General features: G+C 40.4%; 2 protein-coding genes across 3 annotated transcripts in view; one reads left to right on the top strand and one right to left on the bottom strand.

Annotated features, from left to right (window-relative positions):
• MRPL54 (mitochondrial ribosomal protein L54) overlaps window positions 1-8,728 on the bottom strand; it is a 190,378-nt gene extending 181,650 nt beyond the window's left edge. The window contains exon 1 of the mRNA XM_044053887.1: window positions 8,537-8,728. Coding sequence (XP_043909822.1) covers window positions 8,537-8,672 — 136 coding nt within the window. The 5' untranslated portion in view covers window positions 8,673-8,728. The remainder of the gene's footprint in view (window positions 1-8,536) is intronic.
• A 107-nt stretch (window positions 8,729-8,835) lies between these two features.
• APBA3 (amyloid beta precursor protein binding family A member 3) overlaps window positions 8,836-21,908 on the top strand; it is a 675,569-nt gene continuing 662,496 nt past the window's right edge. Inside the window, exons 1-2 of one of the 2 annotated variants that reach the window (XM_044053886.1) lie at window positions 8,836-9,453; window positions 16,440-17,787. In XM_044053886.1, coding sequence (XP_043909821.1) covers window positions 16,483-17,787 — 1,305 coding nt within the window. In that variant the 5' untranslated portion in view covers window positions 8,836-9,453; window positions 16,440-16,482. Of the gene's footprint in view, window positions 9,505-16,439; window positions 17,788-21,908 lie in introns of both variants that reach the window. The other variant, XM_044053885.1, reaches the window with a different exon arrangement.

The raw sequence follows: 21,908 nt of genomic DNA, 5'->3' as shown, positions 1-21,908 counted from the left end.
ACGCCAGAAGTCTAAATCTCAAGATGCAGGCACTTGATGCACTCCTCAGCATGGAGAACATAGACATCTGTGCAGTAACTGAAACCTGGTTCAAGGCTCCTGAGAGCACCCCAGCGCTACCAGGCTATACCTCGTATCATGCATTTCGGCCCCAAAACCCGGGCCGAACCACAAAGGGAGGGGGAGTGTCCATACTCATAAAGGACACCCACACCTCCAGGTTAGTAGCAACACATGAAGCACCAGAGACCATACAGGTGCAACTAACCATAGGCAAAACTGCTATACAACTGGTAGCATGTTACAGACCACCCTCCAAATCTCAAGAACCCCACTCAGCCTTCATGAAGACATTGGAGGATATGAATGTATCACAAAATACCATCATACTGGGAGACTTCAACTAGCCAAACATAGATTGGGTACATTATTCTAGCCCTAATACCCTAGCCCAAAGGTTCCTGGAATTCATAAATTCAAATGCACTGGAACAACTAGTCACCTCTCCCACTAGGGGAGATAATATACTAGACCTGATCATCACAAACATGGGGACAAAATGCTCCACACTGGAAGTATACCCCTCACTAGTGAGATCTGACCACAAACTAATCACCCTGGATATACATATCCCACCTCCACCCCCAGCACAAAAGACCACAGTGAAAAACTTCTCAAAAGCAGACTTCACTCTTCTTAAGACGGAGATGGTATCCTTTAAGCCCACTGTGCCAGTGGATACCACATCCCGCAATGCTGAATCCTTCACAAATGCTTTCTATGGACATATCCAAGAATGCATGGATCATGCAATCCCAAACAAATCCAAGTCCCTCTCCACCAAATGTAAGCGTCCTGTCTGGTGGACCTCAGCCATAAACAAACTGTATAACAAAAGAAGGAAGCTACTGCACATCAGAGCGAAATCCCAACAAGGGAAGATGCCTCTGATCAACATTAGCAGAAAACTACGTTCTCTCATAAAAACATCCAAGGCAAACTTTGAGAGAAAAATCGCTAAGGACACTAAAGATAACCACAAAGCCTTCTTCAGCTATGTTAGAAACCTGGGCGGAAACCCTCAGATATGCTCAGAGTTGGTTCACAACAACAAAAAATACACTGAACCCACAGATATTGCTAACATTCTGGCTGACAGGTTCAGTGCAAATTTCTCGCCTCCTTCACCCCCAAAAGATACTTATCCCAGCTGAATGTAATCTCCCTGTCATCTCAGATGTCCAAATGAGAACCGCCCTAAACAAAGCAAAAAACACAGCATCAATTGACCTGATGGTATCCCGGGGTGCGTGTTACGTGAACTTCAAGAGGAGCTAAACCCACACATAAAAATGCTATTTAACCTTAGCCTTACTTCGGGATATGTACCTGTACACTGGCGTACAGCAACAGTGGTCCCACTCCACAAGGGGGGGGTGCCTCTACAGACCCTGGAAACTACCGACCCATAAGCTTAACTAGCCTGGTCTGCAAAGCTATGGAAAGAATCATTATGGAACTCAAACAGAGACATAGGGGACCTACAGACACTTGACCCCACCCAGTTCGGCTTTGTGAAGGGCAGATCCTGCCTTTTAAACCTGGTTGACTTTTTCGAAACAGTCACTAGAGCCATTGATGAGGGCAAAGCAGTCCATACAGCATAGCTGGACTTGGCTAAGGCCTTCGACACAATACCCCACTCAGGCATCATAGATAAGCTAAACAGCTTAAAGGTAAACCCTTATGTCACTAGATGGGTTGCAAACTGGCTAAAGGACAGAACCCATAAAGTTAAAATCGCTGGAGCAATATCAGACTCAAAGCCAGTCACAAGTGGTGTCCCACAGGGATCTGTCCTGGGACCCCTCTTGTTCAGCATTTACTTCTCAGATGTTAAAGCAAACATGGGAGGGCTGTGGCTGACACAGTTCGCAGATGACTGCAAACTAGGCGCCATAGTCGATACACCAGCAGACACACACATCCTACAAAAAGGCCTCACTGAAACGGACAACTGGTGCCGTAGTCACGGCCTTAAACTAAATGCCAAAAAATGTATAGTCATCCCTTTTGGAAAAAACAAAGTACCCACAAATTATCACATAGACAGAAGCCCACTGAGTACGGAAAAAGTAATCAGAGACCTAGGGACCCAAGTAGACAGCGACCTCTCATTTGACACCCACGTTGCCAAAGTGGTTAGAAAAACATTCTACCTTGCACACCTCATCATGAAGGGATTCACATCCAGATTCAAGGATGTCATTGTACCCCTATATTCCTCCCTCATCAGACCCATGATTGAGTACAATGCCCCATTTGGTATGTACCTCACCCGGCACTTGCAACAGCTGGAGAGACCACAAAAGTACCTCACCAAAAGGATCAAGGGTCTCCAACATAGGTCTTATTCCGCCAGACTAAAGAAACTTCAGCTCTATTCAGTAGCATACCGCCTGCTCAGAGGTGATCTCTGCCTGACGTACAAGGCCATGTCCAATCAGGATTTGATGGACATGCTGCACCTCAAAAAATCCAAATCCATCAGGACCACGAGAGCTAAAGACTTAAACCTTGGCACAAGTATGAATAGGACATGCTGGAGGGATAGATTCATAACCCAGAGGCTTCCCATGCTTTGGAACAGGATCCCAGTTCGTATTAGGCAGAGCCCCTCACTGACTCTCTTCAAGAGAAATCTTGATGCGTGGATGGGAGATCGAAAGTTTACCTCAGGGGTCACATCTGTGTCACTACTAGACATGGGCACAGTAAACTAATTCTATTATATAGGGGGACCTTCATTGTGTCACTACTAGACAGAGGCACAGTATTCTAGATTTATTCTGTACATTTTTGCACCATTTCACGGGGTGGCAAAAGCCACATCACTATGGCTAGGCTTACAAATGCCCCAGGGCAGATAGCCTAGTACTATACTATGAAACTATACGTACACACAAACACACACACCGCAAATAATAAGCACAGACCTGTGCAAAAGAAGAAACTTAGTTATTTAAAGATGCTTTTTCTTCACAATAAGAAACTGTAGATGAAACATTTCTCATACTTTCACAATGTCAGAATAAACTTTTAACATACGAACCAGACAATTTAAAATTCTGAATACAAAGTTGCAGAAGTATACACTTTTCCCCCATACCTATCAATAACTTTCCCATCCTTATTAGAAAGCATAAGATTGGAATTAACTAAATTCTTAGTAGCAGAGGAGTCAGCTACAGCTTCTGGGTCAGGTTTGGGAAGAGTGTATAAAAGTTTAAAAGACTGAGGAACTTTATACATCTTATCTACCTTTTTAGGTACAGCTGGATGACTATCAGGAAAACTGCAGGCAGTAAGACATACATCTTCTAAAGCAGAAGAGACAGGAGGAATGGCTGTACATTCTGAAAAATCCTTCTGTAACAACTCATAGCATTTCCTGAGGGAATGAGAAATCCCAGTGTTCTCTCACTGAAATAAATGGGACACTCTAGCAATAGTCTTGGGAGCATAAGAATCAGAATGTGAACTCTCCTCAGGGTCCGAATCGGAAATATGAAGGCAAAACTCTAAATACACTCATGCATCTTCCTGTTCAGATTCAGAATCTTGAATCTCTTCCGGAAAGGAAGCATCCCTCTTTCTTTAACCAGAAACTACTCTACAAGAAGGACTGATGGCCTGACTCGGACCCAGAGTCAGTCCCAGAAAAGTACTCCTATCCAAAGGAATTTGAGGAGTAGATACATGCTTGGCCTTCTGTTTCTGACAGGAAAAATGAGGCCAACCAGGTTACTACTGGCAGCCGCTGCTTCCCCAGGGATGGGCACAGCATTCCGGCACAACACGGAAATCTTCCCTGTTCCCTCTCCCAGGACCAACAAGAATGGATCTCCCTTGACGACGGAGGGGAACCCATCAGACACAGAGGATGTGGCTGACCACCAGTCCATAGTGTCTGTACTTGCTACCCCACAGAGATCCAGAGAAAAAGATGAGTGATCTGAGATACAGCAAACGGCCACAGCAGAATCATCCACCTACAGCTGAGGCAAATTGCTAGCCTGTTGTAGTGGCAAAGGCTATTTGCTTAGTTTTTTTTACTTTTTGTGGCTGGAAGAAGGACCAACTCTAGGCTAAATCTGTTCCATGGTCATGCCAAAAACCATACCTGTATCCCGCAAAAAAACAAGCAACAATGCCAGTAAAAGTACCAGTCCACATAAGTTACTATATATTTTTTTCTGTTAAAAAAGGTAAAAAGCACTTTCAAACACTATGACAGCCCCACACAGGAAAAATAAACAATTTCTTCACAGAAAATATTTCATCAGTTAGCATTATTTTTAAAATGAGAGAAACAAACAGTGCTCTGCTTAAAAGTACATTACAGTCCAGAGACAATAACTTAAAACATAGCACTTCTAGCTTTAAAATAACTTTCCTGAAGAGGAAAGAAATAAAAAATCAGTAAAAAAAAAAAAAAAAGAAAAATTAAAGGTTTTTTTCCCTCAAAGAGAACTTATCTGCCCAAGTACAAGCCAACCGTCAATCCTCGCAAGCCTCAGAGGACTGCCTTCTCCGGCGGCAAGAAAGTACTGAAGGGCTTTGCCACCAGACTTGTCTTTTAGTCAGATCAGCTCAAGCTGCTTGACAGTTTGGGGCAGAGGAAGGTGCCCTGAAGCTTTGGAATCTGTCCAGCTGTTATATCCTTGGCAGGATATAACCCATATAGCCATGACCGGCCTTAGGCATAGGCGAACTAGGCGACCGCCTAGGGCGCTGTACAGGCCAGCCTTGTAAAGGGCGCGTTATGCATTTATTTATTTATTTTTTTTAAGTTTGCACTCTTCTTGGCGCTGAAACCAGAGGGCGGAGGGTGGGGGAGGCGAGGCTAGCACCCTCCCACTTACAGCTGTAGGTTTGCCAGGAGGCTAAAAAAAAAAAAAAAACACGTTTAGTTTGCAGTGCAAGAATCTTCTCCTTTAAAGCGAAACTTGCGTGCGTCACGATGCAAACATCATACAATTGCATTCTGCAGTTCCGTGTGGAATTTAAGCCAGCAGTTCAAAAGAAGAGTTGTTGTCTGTGTTTCCGCGTGTGGCCGTTTGGGTTATAAAGAAGGTAAGTGTATGTGTGTGTGTTTGTGTGTAATTTAAACAATTTATTTCTGTATGAGAAAGAGTGTGTGTGGGTATGTATGTATGTGTATGGAATTTAAATTCGTTGTTCTGTCTGTATGAGATATAAAGTGTGTGTATGTTACTGTGCGAGTAGGTGTGTGTGTGTGGAATTTAAACTAGCCTTTCGTTCCTTTGAAAGTCTTTGTTGCTGTGCAAGAGAGTAGGTGTGCATGTGTTGCTTTGTGAGAGAGTCGCTGTGTGTGTGTGCGGCTGTGGCAGAACAGAGAAGTCTTGCTCTTTCCCTCATTTCAAATGTTGGCAGGGTAGCAGGCAGCTCCAAGGGAAATGTGCTCCTTTCATACTACAGTTGTTTTTTTTTCCTAGACATGCACTCAGAGTTGAAGATAACTTATAAACTTGCCACAAAAATAATTGGGTAGGTGATGACTGTACTGTAAACTTCCAAAAGAGGGCATCTTACCTTCAAAAGTTAGAAACACAATTTTCATTTCTCTGCAAGTTTAATTTTCACAAATTACTGCATGTCATATACAGTGTAAAACAAAATAACAGTGCCAGACAAGCAGCTTATTTAATCTTTCATAAAACCCTAGTGCTTCAGCTTTCAAAAGACAAGTATTACATACCACAATACTAAGCACCATTATTCAGATATTAAACATTCAGCAGAACTGAAGTGAGTGCAATTTAAGTTTTGTCAGCTTTTACTAACATATTTCTAAAACTAGAAACCTAATTTCCTGTTTTGTTGGGAATGGCTACTGGGGTTTATAGGCTTATACTTGCATGATCTTCAATTAAGCAGTCACTGGAGGATGTTCAGAGTACCTCCCCAAAGTAAATGTAAGTAGCAAGACAAGAACTGCTTACAACGATAGCCCGTAATGAATGTATGCCACAAGATACAAAAACACATCACCAGTGACTGTAGATATTTGGTCAAATGAGGTTGGATGGCTCTTTCAATTTTTTCATCTGAATTCATTACATTCTTGCCCCTTCCTAGTCATGTTCAGTATTGGGTTGTGTTATCTTCTTAACCTCTTACGTTTCCTTATTCCTCTTAAAGGGAAACATGGACTGAAAGAGGTGTTTGTAAGGAACTTGCATGCAGTCCTTTACATCTTGTTGCTTGTTCTGTAGCTGTGGGAAGAGTGCTGTGCATGTTGCTGTATTCATAGTTTTCATTTTCTGTCTACTTTTGAATGTCAAAATATTAACTGTAATTGCTTACTTGTATTTGTCTGCACTGCTACGTTCACCTTTGTTTCTGTTATATTGTCCTTATTGCTATGTTTTATTATGTATATTGTCCTTATTGCTATGTTTTATTATGTATACTCTGGAGGTTTTCTCCCCAGGCCTCCGCTGAGGCATGGTATGTAATGTCCTAGTTGCCGATTTATTTGTTGCATTTTAAGAGGGGATAGGGGTTTTGCATTCCTTAGTGTGCCATCCTTTGTTTAAGATGCCTAGTTATTATGAAATTGTATGTTTCTACCATTTTATCTTTAATGCAACGTAGGCAATTAATTCTTCAAGGGCAGCAAGCACTGAATTTGTAGATGGAACAGCGAAATGTAAAGTTCTTTGTCAGTAATAGCATCTTCATTAGTTACAAATTTCTTTAATGTAGAATTATTCAGATGATATTTCCTTCTACAGAGATTGTGCTTATTGACTGATACTGTTTGAGGGGGCTTTTATGGTTAAAATGTTCTGAAATGGGCAGGTTTGTCATTATTGGGTCATACATTTTGTTTCATTACTTACTGGAAACATGTTCAAAACTACACATTTAAACACACTGTAAAAAGTGTAAATGTTTTCAGTGTGCAACTAGCTGTTTTTTGTTTATCAAATGGCACACTGTGTTGTAAAATCTGAAAGCAGTGTTAATAGCATAATTGCCTTTGGTGCAGAAGCCTGTGGACTCCACTCCCACACCATGTAGATGGAGTGCTGATATGCAGTGCCCATATGATTGTTGGTTATTTCATGCATTATAAGGGGGGATTGGGGTTCTACACTCCTGAGTATGGCCTTTTGTATGAGATACCTAGTGATTGTGAACTTGTTAGTCATTTCCTATTGAAATATTGCCAACTTACCAAATTTTTACTGTAATATAGGCAATTAATTTTTCAAGGGCAGCAGGCACGGAATTTGTAGATAGCATTGATATGTAAAGTTGTTTGCCAGTAGCAACCTCTTCATAAGTTACAGATTTCTTTAATGTGGAATTCAGAGGATTTTACTTCTGCAGAGATTGTGCGTGTGCAGTAATATTGGTGGATTGTAATGACAGAAGTCTTGAGTGGCCTTTTATTGTTGAAGTTTTTGAAATGGGTAGTGTTTGGTTCATAAAATCTCATTGCTTATTAAAAGAAGGTTTAAAACTACAAATTTAAAACATATTCTAACAAGTGGTGCTGTATTATACAAGGAATATAATTCAATACAATCAGGAAAGTGAATTAAAGAATAAATACATATATGCACATCCCTAAAAAAAGTGTGCAAGGAGTCTGTTTTGAAAACAGCCCAAAGGTAAACTTAATTCTCCAACCAGATGGATTTCTATGAATGTGGGTTTTCATGCTGTTTCAATGAATGTGAGTTTTGCCATTTCAATGAATGAGAGTTTCAAGGGCAGACAAGTTTACAGCTCATGCTGTCTGTTTTCATTGTGAGGCTGTATTGTTTGTTTAGCAAGTGGCTATCTGTGTTTGTGCTATTTTGTTTCAATATCTGTAATCATTGTACAAGCAAATAATAGAACATATACATGGTAACTGGTGAGATAACCAAATAATGGAACACTGGAATGGCTGAGGAGGGGGGCTGTTGCTGCAGGAGGGGCTGCTCTGGGGTGGTGGTCTAGTACCCTTCCTAGAACCCTATTTGACCATGATCTGGCTCAGAGCCCATGACCTTCCTAGTTGAAGTTGTTAGTAAGCCATTCGTGTGTTCCACATTATGAAGGTGAGCGGTTCTCATTTTGGCAATGGAAGGTTAAGAGCTATGAAATTAAGCTTTCAAATGAATTATGCAGAAAAACGCAAAATTCAGGTAGTACTGCAAAAAAAAAAAACAAGGTTTGAAATCTGAACTTACTCTACATAGCGCTACCACAGCCAACAGCAAGGAGCGAGAACGAAAACAATACTGGGTGCTATACAGACTGCACAGTACTACTTCCTTCATAAACACACACGCTACTGAAAAGGAATTTATCATTAAAACGTATCGCGACCACTTAACCTACCATGACAAACAATTCAGAAAACAACAGAAAGTAGGTTAACTAATGCATAACCCTGTTTGAACCAGGCTCCTAGACATCAAAGTTTTCAAGGTCAGCTCTCTTAAAGTCTCACCTGGTTTAGCATACCAACGGTAGTGTACTCTAACGGAAATGTCATGCACGCTCAGGAGCGATCGCATACCGGTAAACTTCAAGACAGACCCCAACATACCCTGTAAACCACCCGTGGCAGTAGTAAACACTGACATCAGAACCTCCACCTATAACCGACACGTGCGGTGAAACTCAAAATCACTTCCGAGTTAACATATGTACTTTTCCGGAAATGCAAGAGGTTTGGGTTTACTAATAATATGACTGCATCCATTTATACTCTCCCCAGTTTTGTTTCATATTTCCCGTCCGTTGTATGTTTTTTCTTTTCTGGTAAATTTCTGAGGATTACAGTCAATCAGTAATGCCAGATATTAACGTTTGGCAATTCGTATTGTACAGAAAATGCATACTGATGCAAAGCATGTTGTTCTGATAACTTTTTTTACTTGAATTATATTGCCCCTCTCCCATTATGATTTGGTGGTTACTCACTATGACCGAGGCTTCACTGTAACCTTTTTGGCTTCACCCTTGTATCCTGGACAAAGATGTTCAGAGCTATGTTTGAGTGTTAGTACTTATTAAAAAAATATATAGGTATATTATCAAATGTCATTAACAATTATACTTCTGTAGATTTTCGGACTGCGTGTACCATTACGGTGTGAAGCACGTCCCTAAATGCCGTCACTTAAAGGAAAGTAACAGATAAATTTATACCATTCCCTAAGCAAAACAGCACATTAGGACTACTTTATCCAGAAGCCTTCACTTCTCTCTACGAGATGTGTGTACGTCCGTGAGGCTGGTACGGATGGGGTATGGCGGCTCGCTGGGTTTATGTCTTGTAGCAGTAACTGGACAAAACGTAGACTGATGGTACAAGGGTCGTATGTTATTAAGACGGTTGTTTGGGGAGTTTAATTTATTTAAGTGAGTATCTGCAATTATTTACTCGGCTCTACAAAATATATGGCCACAAAAGTAAGTAATAGTGGTGAATAATTTTTTGCAGCTATTAGAATGTGAGTTAGAAACCAAAAAGACTGATTTTTGTATGTAACAACTGTTTACCAATTTAAATGATTTTAGTTTTGTTTAGGATGAGAATATAAAATGGTTTGGTAGCGTGTGGTATTAAATCGTTGATGTATCCTTGTTTTTGACGCCTAAAAAGTGATGGCAAAACTTTGGCATACTGTCATGTGTGTAAAACATTTTATAGCTGCAGAGATGCTCCTTCTGCTGTGCATGATTCTGCATGTATTCTGTTTCGTTTTATATTTACCCATAGATCGTGCAGAGGATCTTCAACAAACAATTCCTTTTATTCAGTTACTTATTTATTTTGGAAGGTTATTGCTGTTGTCTGTTAAAGCCCGTGGATACCAATGATCGCTACGGGAATGAATTGGCGGTGATTTGGCTTCTAAGCCAGTTACTTTTCTGTTTAATCCTGTTCTCTCTATAGTTTCACAGTGTCTTAGTACTGCCACCACAAATTTTGTTTGGTAAATTATTGGTCATCCAATTACAGGTACGTGACCAGTTGACTACATGTAGTCAGTAGTAGAATAGTACGGTTCATATCGAGAGAAGTTCGTGTTTGCCTGCTTAAAATTGTGCATCATTCCTTAGTGACTTATGTTTTTTGCATATCCTTTTAACAACATCTGATCATCAGTTTTTTTTTCTGCAGTAATGTTGTATTTTGAAAAATCTAATTTGTTTTTCAGTGTAAACAGCAAATAAAAAAAATAGAGACCACTTGGCATAATGGTTAAGGTTTTCATACAAGGTTCGATCCTGACCTCCGACCAATGCCGGTTTGGAGTATGCACGTTCTCCCCTGTGTCTCTGTGGAGTTTCTCATATCCGAAAAGCATGCTGAGTGTTTTCATCTCAAACTCACTAATGGATGGAGCTGTGGGCAGCAGCACAGACTGTAAATGGGTTCCCTATAGGGGGAAGGGTTGTACAGACCAACCACTTTGGGCATCTATTGTGGTGCGCAGTATCCTCAAGATAGGAGAAAACGGATCACAGACTGCGTACTGTGGCAGGACTAGCCACTCCATATAAAGTATGGTTATAGGTGATTCGGTCATGTTGACTAATGTCACCAGAATGGGCATGGCTAGTTACTGGTGATAAGTGGGTTGAGGACCCAGCCTACTCTGACCCACACTGGGAACCATTGCTAATGGTGGGAGGGGTATATGTGCCCTTGTTGGCCATTGTGTGGCTGCCCTAAAAGCCCAGCAGCCCTGGGTCAATAAGCTACTGGCCGTCCAGCATCTAGTTGCCCAGCCTCATTTACCTGGGATAGCTGTGTTGAGTGAAAGCTAGACATAAAACCAAACAACCTGCCAAACATGAAATGAGAATTGCTACGCTTAACGTAGGATCACTTACAGGACGCAGGTTGGAAGTGGATAACATGATGATACAGAGGAGTATGTATCCAAGAGATGAGATGGAAGGGCAGTGCAGCAAAGCCACTTGGCTTGGGATTCAGACTCTACTGCTCAGGTGGAGGACAGGCTAGAAATGGTGTAGGAATTGTGGTGAGAGGGAATCTTCAGAAGGCAGTGAGGGATATCATCAGAATTAATGACAGACTCATGGCAGTCAGACTCCAGTGTAATGATCATCTCAATCTGTGCCCCATGGCAGGGTTATGATAGTGAGGAAAAGAGTGCATTCAGACAACAGTTGCAGGACTTACTAGGTAAAGCAGGACAACATGAATTGGTGTTGATAATAGGTGACTTGAATGCACATATCGGAACAGACAGAACAGGATATGAAGACTGCCTGGGTCCATTTGGGTGGGGTAACAGGAATTAAGAAGGAAATGCCATTCTAGGCTTCTGTCTGGCAAATGGCTTGATAGTAGCCAGCACATGGTGCGAAAAGAGTGACAATCACAAGAGGCAATGGGGTAGAATCCATAATTGCAAAGTCATCCCCAGTGAAACAGTCTGCCCACAGCATAAACCACTATTTGCCACAATAAGCTGCAAGCAGTGGTCAGAGAAGGCTCTAAGGTCAACAGAGACCAGGCTGAAGACCTGGAAGCTGACTGGAGAAAAAGTACAGCAGTTCAAGGAATTACTCAGGACTGTAGCCCCCCCAAGAAGAGGAAGTAGGTGGAGTTGAACAAGAGTGGCAGCCCCTAAAAACAGTAAGTGTTAGGACTACAGAAAATATATGTGGTTAAGCTAGGTATGGAAATAAGTTACATAAGGAAAGCTGGTGGTGGAATGCAGAAGTCCAGGAAGTCATCAAGAGGAAGAAGTAGGAGATAGAAAAGACTAACCAGACTAGGAAGGACTACTGGTTGGCTAACAAAGAAGCTAAAAAAGTCGCACTAGCAAAGAATAGGGCATCTGAGGCACTCTACCAACTTCTGGAAAGTGACTCAGTAAGTGGCACAAAGAAACTATATCACATTGCAAGGCAAAGACAGAAAGATAAAGAAGGTAGTCACCCTTCATACGGGATGTCAGCAACAACCTGCTCACCAGTCCACAAGACATCAAAAGCAGATGGGAAGAATATTTCCAGCAGCTTCTGAATGAAGAAAACTCCACAGAAGTTGTACTGGCCCAGAAAAAGCATACGATGAGAGAAGAAGAGGAGCTCGCCCTAGAAGAAGTAAGAACAGCACTAAGGAAAATGAAGTCGGGGAAAGCAGCAAGCTCAGATGAGGCCACAGCAGATATGATAAAGATGCTGGGTGAGGTAGGGGAGAAATGGCTCCTGAGGGTACTAATAGCAGTGTGGAGAGAAAGGCATATCCCATATGACTGGAGACTAAGCATACTCGTGCCAGTGTACAAGAACAAAGGGGACATCCACAATTGTGAGCAGTACAAAGACATCAAACTCCTATCACATTGCATGAAAATTCTGGAGAGGGTGATTTAATAAACGGATATGCAAAGTAGTAGAATGTAAGATGGGAGATGAGCAGTTTGGATTTAGATCAGGATGCAGCACAATTGACCCGATGTTTGCAGTGAGACAAATACTTGAGAAGAAGCTATAGATGAGGAGAGAGTCAAACTGGGCATTCCTAGACTTGGAGAAAGCATATGACAAGGTCCCAAGAAAGCTGAACTGGGCAGTACTGTGGTGGTTTGAAGTCCCAGAAACATTGGTAGAATTAGTGCAGGCTATGTACAAGGACCCAATGACTCAAGTACGAACAGTGTTCAGCCTCACAGAGGGCTTCCTGGTGGGAGTGAGTGTACCCCAGGGTTCAGCTCTGAACCCACTACTGTTCATACTGGTGATGGACTACATTAGCAAACAATTCGGAGGGGGACAGATCAACAAAGCTGCTGCATGTAGACTATGTGGAATTACAGGCAGACTGAGGTAGAACTTCAACAAAGGATAGGAGAATGGAATGCAAAACTGAAGTCACATGGGATGAAATTAAGCACATATAAGATGGTGGTAATGGCAGCAAATTGGGGAAATCAGAAGAAGCTGAGAATAGAGATAGAAGGGAAGACAGAGGAACAGGTAAACAGTTCCAAGTGTCTGGGGAGTGGTTGAGGAGAGGGAAAGTCTGAATAAAGAGGTCAAAACTAGAATCACTACAGAAAAGATATGTGATAGAATCAGAGGAGCTGCAGCCAGCTGGCACAGTGTGTCAGGTGTAGTCTATGACAGAAGAATGCCAAAGAAGCTGAAAAGTAAGGTGTACAAGACAGTGGTGTAACCAGTATTACTGTATGGTACAGAAACATGGGCAGTAAAGGAAGAACAGTTGAAGAAGCTAGAAGTGATGGAAATGAAGTGCTGGAAATGAAGTGCATGAGAAGGGTGATAGGATGCACACTGTGGGACAGACTAAGAAATGAGGACATAAGAGCAGAAGCCAAAGTAGCTCCAAATGCAAAAAAGATCAAAGAGAAGAGAATTATGGTGGTTTGGATACGTGCAGAAAAGCAGAAGACAATCTAGTGAGGAAGACTTGGGACAGATAGGAAGAAGGTAAGAGGAAATGAGGATGTCCAGCAAAGAGGCGGATGGATTGTGTGAAAGAAAATCTGCGACAGTCGGGCATGAGTGTTGAAGAAGGCAGAAGTGTGGCACTGATTAGAGAGAGAGTTGGCGACAGTTAACACGATACCCCGATCCCATGTAGAAACAATGGGAAAGTGGGGATGATGATGATAATGATGTAAACAGCTAAAAAATCTACCTTGTTTGTCCGTGTGTACATTCTGTAGAAATTGATTTGTTTAAATATCAAAATGGATTTTATGTAACATATTTGTAGTAAAATGACTTAAAACAGCACACCATTCTAGTTGTATGACTAGGTTTGTTTGTTCTGTAAAAAGGGATGTATACTGGCAGGACTTGAGTCCACCATCATACCAATTTAGATGTATAGTGGAGTTGCTGTTTCCCTTGTTTTTTGTTGCCAGGTGGATGTGGAGAATTCATCATAGAGAAAATCAGAAAAACCTTTAACTTCAAAACAAGCAAGGAATCCCTGTAAGATTTTTTCACCCCTGCCTTGGTTGTAATCCTCTCTAACAGCTGTAATTCCTGACAATGTAACACTAGATCCTAATATCCATTATTAATTTATGCACATAAGTGTTTATATGTATATAAATTAGTCTACTTCAGTAGGCAGACCGCTTACTTACCTGACACCCAGTTGCCTGAGACAAGAAGACCGACACCTTCACAAGACCGACATCCAGAAGACCGATGTTTCACGTGAGGTAAGTAACCGCTTGGCCATCCCGATTTAAAGTAACTAAACTAAGCAAAACTTAACCCACCAATGTGGGAGGCCTTGCCCCCCACAACCACCTAACTAAATATACCAACTCCGAGAATGCACTACCTTCTGGGGTAGGGGCCAAAGTTCAACAGGATGGCCAAGTGGTTACTTACCTCGTGTGAAATGTTGGTCTTCTTTGTGAAGGTGTCTGTGTTCTCATCTCGGTCAGCTGGGTGACTGGTAAGTAAGTGGTTGGTCTACTGAAGTAGACCCATATAAATTATATACGTGTGTGTGTGTGTGTGTATATGTGTATATATATATATATATATATATATACACACACACACACCCACACACGTGTGTGTGTATGTATGTATGTATATATATATATATATATATATATATATATATATATATATATATATATATATATATACATACACACACCCCCACATGTATGTGTAAGAGATGTATATATGTATCATAGTTATGCTGTATATTACCAAGGTAGGCATTTTCTCTAAAAGTCACTCTTTTTTTTGCTTGAAGACCAGACAGTACAATTTTTTTGTTCTCCCCATCTATGTACTACTTTCCTGGTTGGATGTATATTACTTCATTCAAAAAAATTTATTGTAGATGTATTATATTATTTGATTTATGTAACTTTAATTTCTGATATGGGCGTAATCTACTGACTGCATCTCCGTGACTGCAGTAAAAACACATTAAAAGGTTTAGTGTGCACAAGCATGTACGTGCTGATGTTATACATGTACACAATATTTGGAGGTTTTGATTAGTGCAACGCACATACTCTGTATGACACACACTTTCACCCCATATGTGCATGACTGCATTTGAATATCTCATACTGTTTCTGTTAATATGAATGGATCAAGCACTTCTCCAGTGCAGGATACCTAATATGCAGAAATAGGTCACATCATTCATAAAGTTTTGATTCTGAGTTTAGCTTGCTACCCATTTTACTAGTCACCATTTGCATTTCCATTATAGACTGGTTCTCAGTGTGTGACATTACAGGGGAGTATGTTTTGAGGCTCTAGTGGCCTTTCCTTGAGGGAGAACAGTCCACACTTTGTTGCAGTCAGGTGGCTGGCAGTTTTGTACTCTGTCCTAGGTGATCTGAAAATTCATTGGAGAGCTTAATGTATAAGGGTGTTGGTATACCAAGAAAATATTTGTGTGTAATGAATTAACTAAGAAGTTCCCATCATCCATTATCTCAGACAGTCACCTGGGACCCATGGGTTATCATTTAAATTAACATGTGCTGCTAAGGTACATTTCAGATGGTGCAGAATTCTGTGTGTGCGTTATTATAGAGTTTCTCTAACTGTCATCTAAAATATAAAATAAAACGTGCATGAAATTGTGCATCTGTTCATCCCACTTTTAAGAACCACATTTCTGCTGTTTTACATAGTGGTGGTGTCCTTTGTGGCCATGTGGGAGATGATCTGTTATCACTTCAGTCTGATGAGAATATTGCACAGATTGCGAAGACCAGATTAGAGGGCATTTTAGTGATTGTTCTTCGGCACCTGCTACATCATGATAACTTTAAGGTATAGGAGATACAACCGCAACAGTGGCTGCCAAAAAGACAAAGGATACATAACAGTATGTCTACTGTTAATTGATACTTTCTGCCTGCTCTAAATGGCAACTCTAGTGAGTCTCTTTGCTGCAGGAAGCAAAAAGTGTAGCTGTACAGAAGGCATATGAGGTACAGCTCCATGGTTGTCCTTTGTGGTGCAAACTAAAATGTAAAAATATATATTGGAAAGGGGAGGCAGGTTGATAAGAAAGTCTTCTGGAAAGGGGAGGCAGGTTAATAAGAAAGCCTTCTGGAAGGAGGGATATCTCTTTGGAAATATTTTTGTTTGGGAACACGTTATGAGGTATAAGGTAAGGGATTGTAACTGTTAATGGTTGAGTCCCCATCCCCTGCCTCTGCCCCCACCTCAACTGTATTTGGCTGGAGTAGCACTCTGAGTCAGTATATTTGGGTAAGGGAAACAAGTCCATTACAATACTTTTTCTTTTACTGTTTAAATGTTGATAATATTTCTGTGCAATAATCTTAAATTAGTCATTTTTTATTATTATTAATTTGTTTTGTTTTTTTTAGATTCCATTCAAATTATTGAAGATGAGGCAACAGTGACAGTAAGATGGATACTGCAGTAGATTGTGCAGTGAGCTGTGGTTCTGACAGCAGCTGCATGGATCACAACCCTGAAAAGGAAATTGTAAAACCAGAAGCTGATGAAATACAGTTGTTGTCATCCAGGAATAAGACGTCCGACAAACCCAGCGGTGTAAAGGAGCCAGAAACTTCAGAAGGAAAGAATGGTATATTTAGCACACTGCACTTTAGTTCACTGGATCAAAAAGTGGCCTTGGATGCAGAGAGAGATGCAGAACCAAAAGAAAGCACCATGGTATTTGAAGAGTTTGTAAGGTGTCCAGTCTATGACAAGTGTCTGGATACTGTAGAAAATAACTTTAAAGAGCCTTCTGTGCTGTCATTGCATAAGGATAATTTTAAAGATGACAACATGTACAGGTCTGACACTGACACACTATCTACACTGCTTTCCAGTACGGATATTCCCAGTGTCACAGCTACAGATTTTGAAAAGCATGATAGTTTTGCAGACCATAAGGGTCAGGGAGAGCCATATTTGACTGTTAGTCCTTTCCCAGAGCTGAATATCTGTGAAACGGAGATGACAGTGGCCCACAGTAGTGTTTGTGCAAACTCTAACAGCGGGCAAGAAATTCAGGGGTCATATCAGCAAGGGGTACAGCTTGATGCCCTGCAAGATGAGGACCATGGTCATATTATGTCACTTTTAGCTCAACTTAAAATATCTGAGATGGACTCTGGTGGTGAAAGATTGGCTGATGTAGAGTATTTCTCTTCCCTTTTAGACCTGGGCCAGTGCTGTGCTTCTGATGTTAGACAGGAGACTGCATTGAGTGAGGAGTTGCATAGGAACACATGTGAAGGTAGTCCTGATGAAAAAGCTAATGTTTGTCTTTGTTCATTATCCGAGCATGAAGTCAGTAACCCAGTGGACATCAGCACTTCATTGTCCCAGTTCTGTGAAAGCCAAGGCATGCTGGACAGCCATGGCCTTCTTTTTGAATCGGATAACCAGAATGAGTTTGTGAACTTGTTGGATTCCAGAACAATGGCTTCTATGTCTGCAGCTGACCTGGGCAGCTGCCAACCTTGCACAAAAGAACTGAGAGTCAGTGCAGAAACAAATTATGGGGAGTCAGAATCAGAATTTGGCAACAGAGGTTCACATACAGATTACAGAAGAACAGAAGCAACTTGCATGCAGCCTGTGAGAAAAGATGACACATGTATGTCTCCCTGTAGCCCAGAAGGGCCCCCAGAACCAGTGTGGATGAAGACACCTCTTAATTCAAAGACAAGTACTGAAGAGCTTCAGAAAGAAACGAATGTAAGTACTAGACCTGGATTAATTATGATTGCCTATCGTTTAATTGAAATGTCATTAATTACAACTGTTTTATTTATTTTGTATTGACTAAAACATTTAAAATCTCAAAATGTTGAATTCTCAAGCAAGTAACACTACAGTAGTCACAGAATGCACCAAATGGTTCATTTTCAAAGGGGGGGGTCTTACTCCCTGCATCAGCACCCCCTTGATGTCAGGGTAAGCACCGCTCCCACATTCCTGATGTCTTGCGCACTCATGCTGTTTTTCATATGCTCAACTCTGAGGTTGCACAAACTGAGAAAAGTTGGAAAATAAACAATAAAAGGAGAGGCACACAATAAGTGCAAGCCTCATCTTCACTGAGTCCCACACAGAATCTGCAGCTCCCTGCATTTATTTATTTTACATTTGTTTACCGGGAAAGTCTGAGAGTCCATTTTCAGTGGAGGCCAGGGGAGAAATGCTCCAGATGCATGTCTTTGTAATGTGGGAAGAAACTGGAGCGCCTGGAGGAAACCCACACGAACGTCAGGAGGTCATGTAGACAGAAGGCACCCCAGCCGAGAACTGAACCAGAGAATCTTTTGCTGTGAGGCGACAATGTTAACCGCTGCACCACTGTGCTGCCCCATAAGTGTATTAATATCTGGAATGGTTTACCTTGGTGGTGACATTCTTCTAAAACCTGTTTATTAAACATGACTTTTTTTAAAAAGGTGATTTGGATATAGGTACAGTAATAGAAAACATATGTATGCATGATAATAACAACAAAGGCGATGTTCTTTTCTAACAATTTGTCATCCATGCCAACATAATGTAAATTGCTCAGTTCTTGCCTCCTTAAATTTCACTTTCCTTCCTAAGCACTATTTTGCATATATTTCCACAAATTTAATTTATTTCTATGTAATTTGCTCCTTCCCTTTTCTAAAGATCCCATTTTCTGTTTTTATCTCTTTTACAATATTCAGAACTTCAGATGCACTTGCTTTAAAGTTTGCTTTTAATTTTTTTAATAATTGCTTTTTTTATTTTTTGGCAGCCTGTAGCATTAAACCTTGTAAGGCCTTCCTATGTCATGGTAAATCAGATCTTATGTCCCAGCTCAAAAGAATAATTTCCTTAGTTATAAATACTTGCTCCCCCAAAGTTGCTGACAAGAGTACTGTGTAAGGAATGTTTAAATATGCTAAGTCCTCACATTCCTAAAAACACGTTCCCAGTTACCTTTTTCTTTCCCATCACACCTCCGGTATTTGTATTCAAGTTAAGGTTTAACACCTTTTGATGAAAGAAATTATGAGATCTTGTGAAGATGTATTGAGTCACTGAAATAGATTTACAAGCCTATTTTTGTGTTTTTTTTTTCTTATTCTTTGACCAGCAACAATTTACAGGAGATTCTAAAATCTGTCATTTGCACCAATGATGGAATTTGTCAGTAGTGTGATTGTGCAGAGCTTTTAAGAGTCCATTTGTAGCGTGTACATCTAATGGTCTGCAACATTGTACTGTTGCAAAATGCTGTGTTGCAGTGTTCCTTAAATCTAAAATGTGACAGTACTTGCCTCCAAAACAGTTTTTTTTTGTAAACACATTTATTATATTTACAGTGGCATGAGTGCACATGCAGTTATAGCATAGCAAAACATTGTAAACATTTTTCATTAGCTTCTTGCATTATACATGTTTTCTGTTTTTTAACAATTATCAGTCAGTCTTATGGTATGTAAATTGCTGAATAACTGCCTTTCTTTAAATTTCACTCCTCATGCTGCTCAGGAACATTTTGCATGTATTGTTCTCTCAAATTCAGTTTATTTATATCTAATTTGCTGGTTTTTTTTTTTTTTTTTTGAAAGGCCCCCACCTCCATCTCTTGATCTCCCTTACAATGTTCAATACCTTCAGTTACAGTTAGTGTAGATTTTGATTTCCATTTTCTAGTAATTGCTTTTTCGTAGCCAATGCCACAAGACTTAGCAAGGCCTTGCTATATCTTGGCAGTTCAGAACCTGTTCCCAAAACAGAGAAGAATAATTTCCTTAGTTACAGTTATTTCCTTCCTTACCATTTTTGACAAAGTACTTTGCAGGGAGTTTTAGAGTACCTTCTGTGTGGAATCTGCATGTCCTCCCCGCGGTTGAGTGGGTTCGAAAGACATGTAAATGGGTGTGCCTTCGCTGAAGGTTGGGCGTCGGGCTGGCAACTTGGCACCATAAAAAAAATCTACTGCCAATCATTAACGGACTGGAGTTCCGCTGCGGCGACCCCTAACCGGGAAAAGCTGAGAAGACAAACAACTTTGCAGGGAGTTTTTAAAATTTGACCACTTGTTACATCCCCCCGCAAAAATGTTCCCAATTATCTCTCTCTTTTTATCACACTTTGGCAACTGCTGTCTGCCTGAGGAAAAAAAAACATTGTCTCAAGTCTGCATGGAGTATAAAAGTGCCAATGTAAATACTTCAGTGCAAAAATCCCAAATGTTCTGGACTTTGCATTGTTGGGAGCCAAACAGATGGATTACCACTGTTCCTTGGTAACAGTCTTTCCATCCTGTCTTCTCAGTCTTTTCAAACTACTTCTGATTGCTCCTTATAGTTATCATACAATATTTTAGATGCCGTAATGACTATCCAATTTTAACTTCAGCTTCTGCTCTAGACTCAACTAAAAACTCAACCAGAGCTGGTCTTTCACTTAGCAATCCCCTTTTCCTTTTTTATTTTTATCAAACTCTGGTAGGAAAGACAGTCTCTAACCTGCAATCCATACTTCTTCTTGGCCTCATCTCACTAGCTTTCCCTCCATAGTTATTTCCTCCCAATGCCTTGGTTCTTTTGCTTATTTTCTCCAGTACATTCCAGCCCCCTTTTGCCTATTTTCTGTGCCCCTGTATGCAGTCATCTGTGTTGGTGAAATGTCCCTTCTCCATTCCTGTGTTGGCTTAGTTTTTATAGTACTTCTTTAACTTAGTATTTTGTACAGTTGTTCTCCTTTAGGGCATGCATCAAAAATCATTTTGCCTTCTTTCTTGAACTGCAACCCCCATCCTCAGTTTCGTCATCAAGCCTTTCGACTTGTAACATCATGTGCTGTATGAGCCTTTTACTGAGTAGCTCTAAAATATTTCTTCAAATTTGGTTGTCCTAAACCACCTTGTTCTATGGGGAGAAACAACTTTTCTCACTTAACTATTGCCCTCTTCCAAGTAAATTCATTCAATCCTTTATTAATTATGTTCCACAACTTTTCCTCTGTTTTGTCAAAATATGCTTGACCTGTATATAAAACTAAATGTGACTGTAAACATTTTCACTGCTTGTTTATTATTCTCAATATCCATAATCAATTCCAACTTCTCAGTTTTTGTGTTATCTTTTCATTTAGTTGAGTCACACATATCCTTAGCTATCATGATAGAAACCTTTTTTAATCCATACACCTAAACATTTCATCTTGTCTTGCTCCTATAGGAATGAGTATTGCTGAACCAATTCATATTGCGGGCACATAGTTTACTGCTATAACCTGTATTCTATCTTCATTTATTTTATATCCTGAAAAGACCTGAAACTGTTTCAAAATGTTCCACATTACTGAACTATCCTTTTCTAGATTTCTCAAGTACAAAATAATATCACATGTGAACAAGCTACCAGTTACATTCTTGAATTTGTGAGTCCTTTTTTTTTCTTTTGCTGATTTCCCTTTTATTTATTTTATATTTAGAGCAAAGGAACTGCCTAGTTCCTCTGTTCAAACACAACTTGTCAGAAAGGAATCCACACAGCTTAATTTCTACCTGTGATTCTTCATATGCTCTCCTAATGGGCTCTGTTATTGTACCTGGAATGGCACATACTACCATTGTCCTACTCTTAAAATCTTATCTTTCAGATTTATTGAATGCCTTCTGTGCATCTTGACCCACCAAGAATAGCACTGTTTTCTTACACTCTGCTAACCTCTTAATTATCATCATTCTAGTAATACTGTCAAATGATTGCCTCTATATCTGTCAGTTTTGGCAACATCTTTGCCATTCACTTGGTTAATATGAGCGGGAACACTTTGTATTCATGATTTAAAATTGAAATTGGTCTGTGTGA

This window comes from Protopterus annectens, chromosome 13.part0 (assembly GCF_019279795.1).
Source record: "Protopterus annectens isolate FY-2018-M chromosome 13.part0, PAN1.0, whole genome shotgun sequence".
In the NCBI taxonomy this organism is placed as follows: domain Eukaryota; kingdom Metazoa; phylum Chordata; order Ceratodontiformes; family Protopteridae; genus Protopterus; species Protopterus annectens.
The sequence above is the reverse complement of the archived record's forward strand: the minus strand, read 5'-3'. Positions and strand labels throughout refer to the sequence as shown.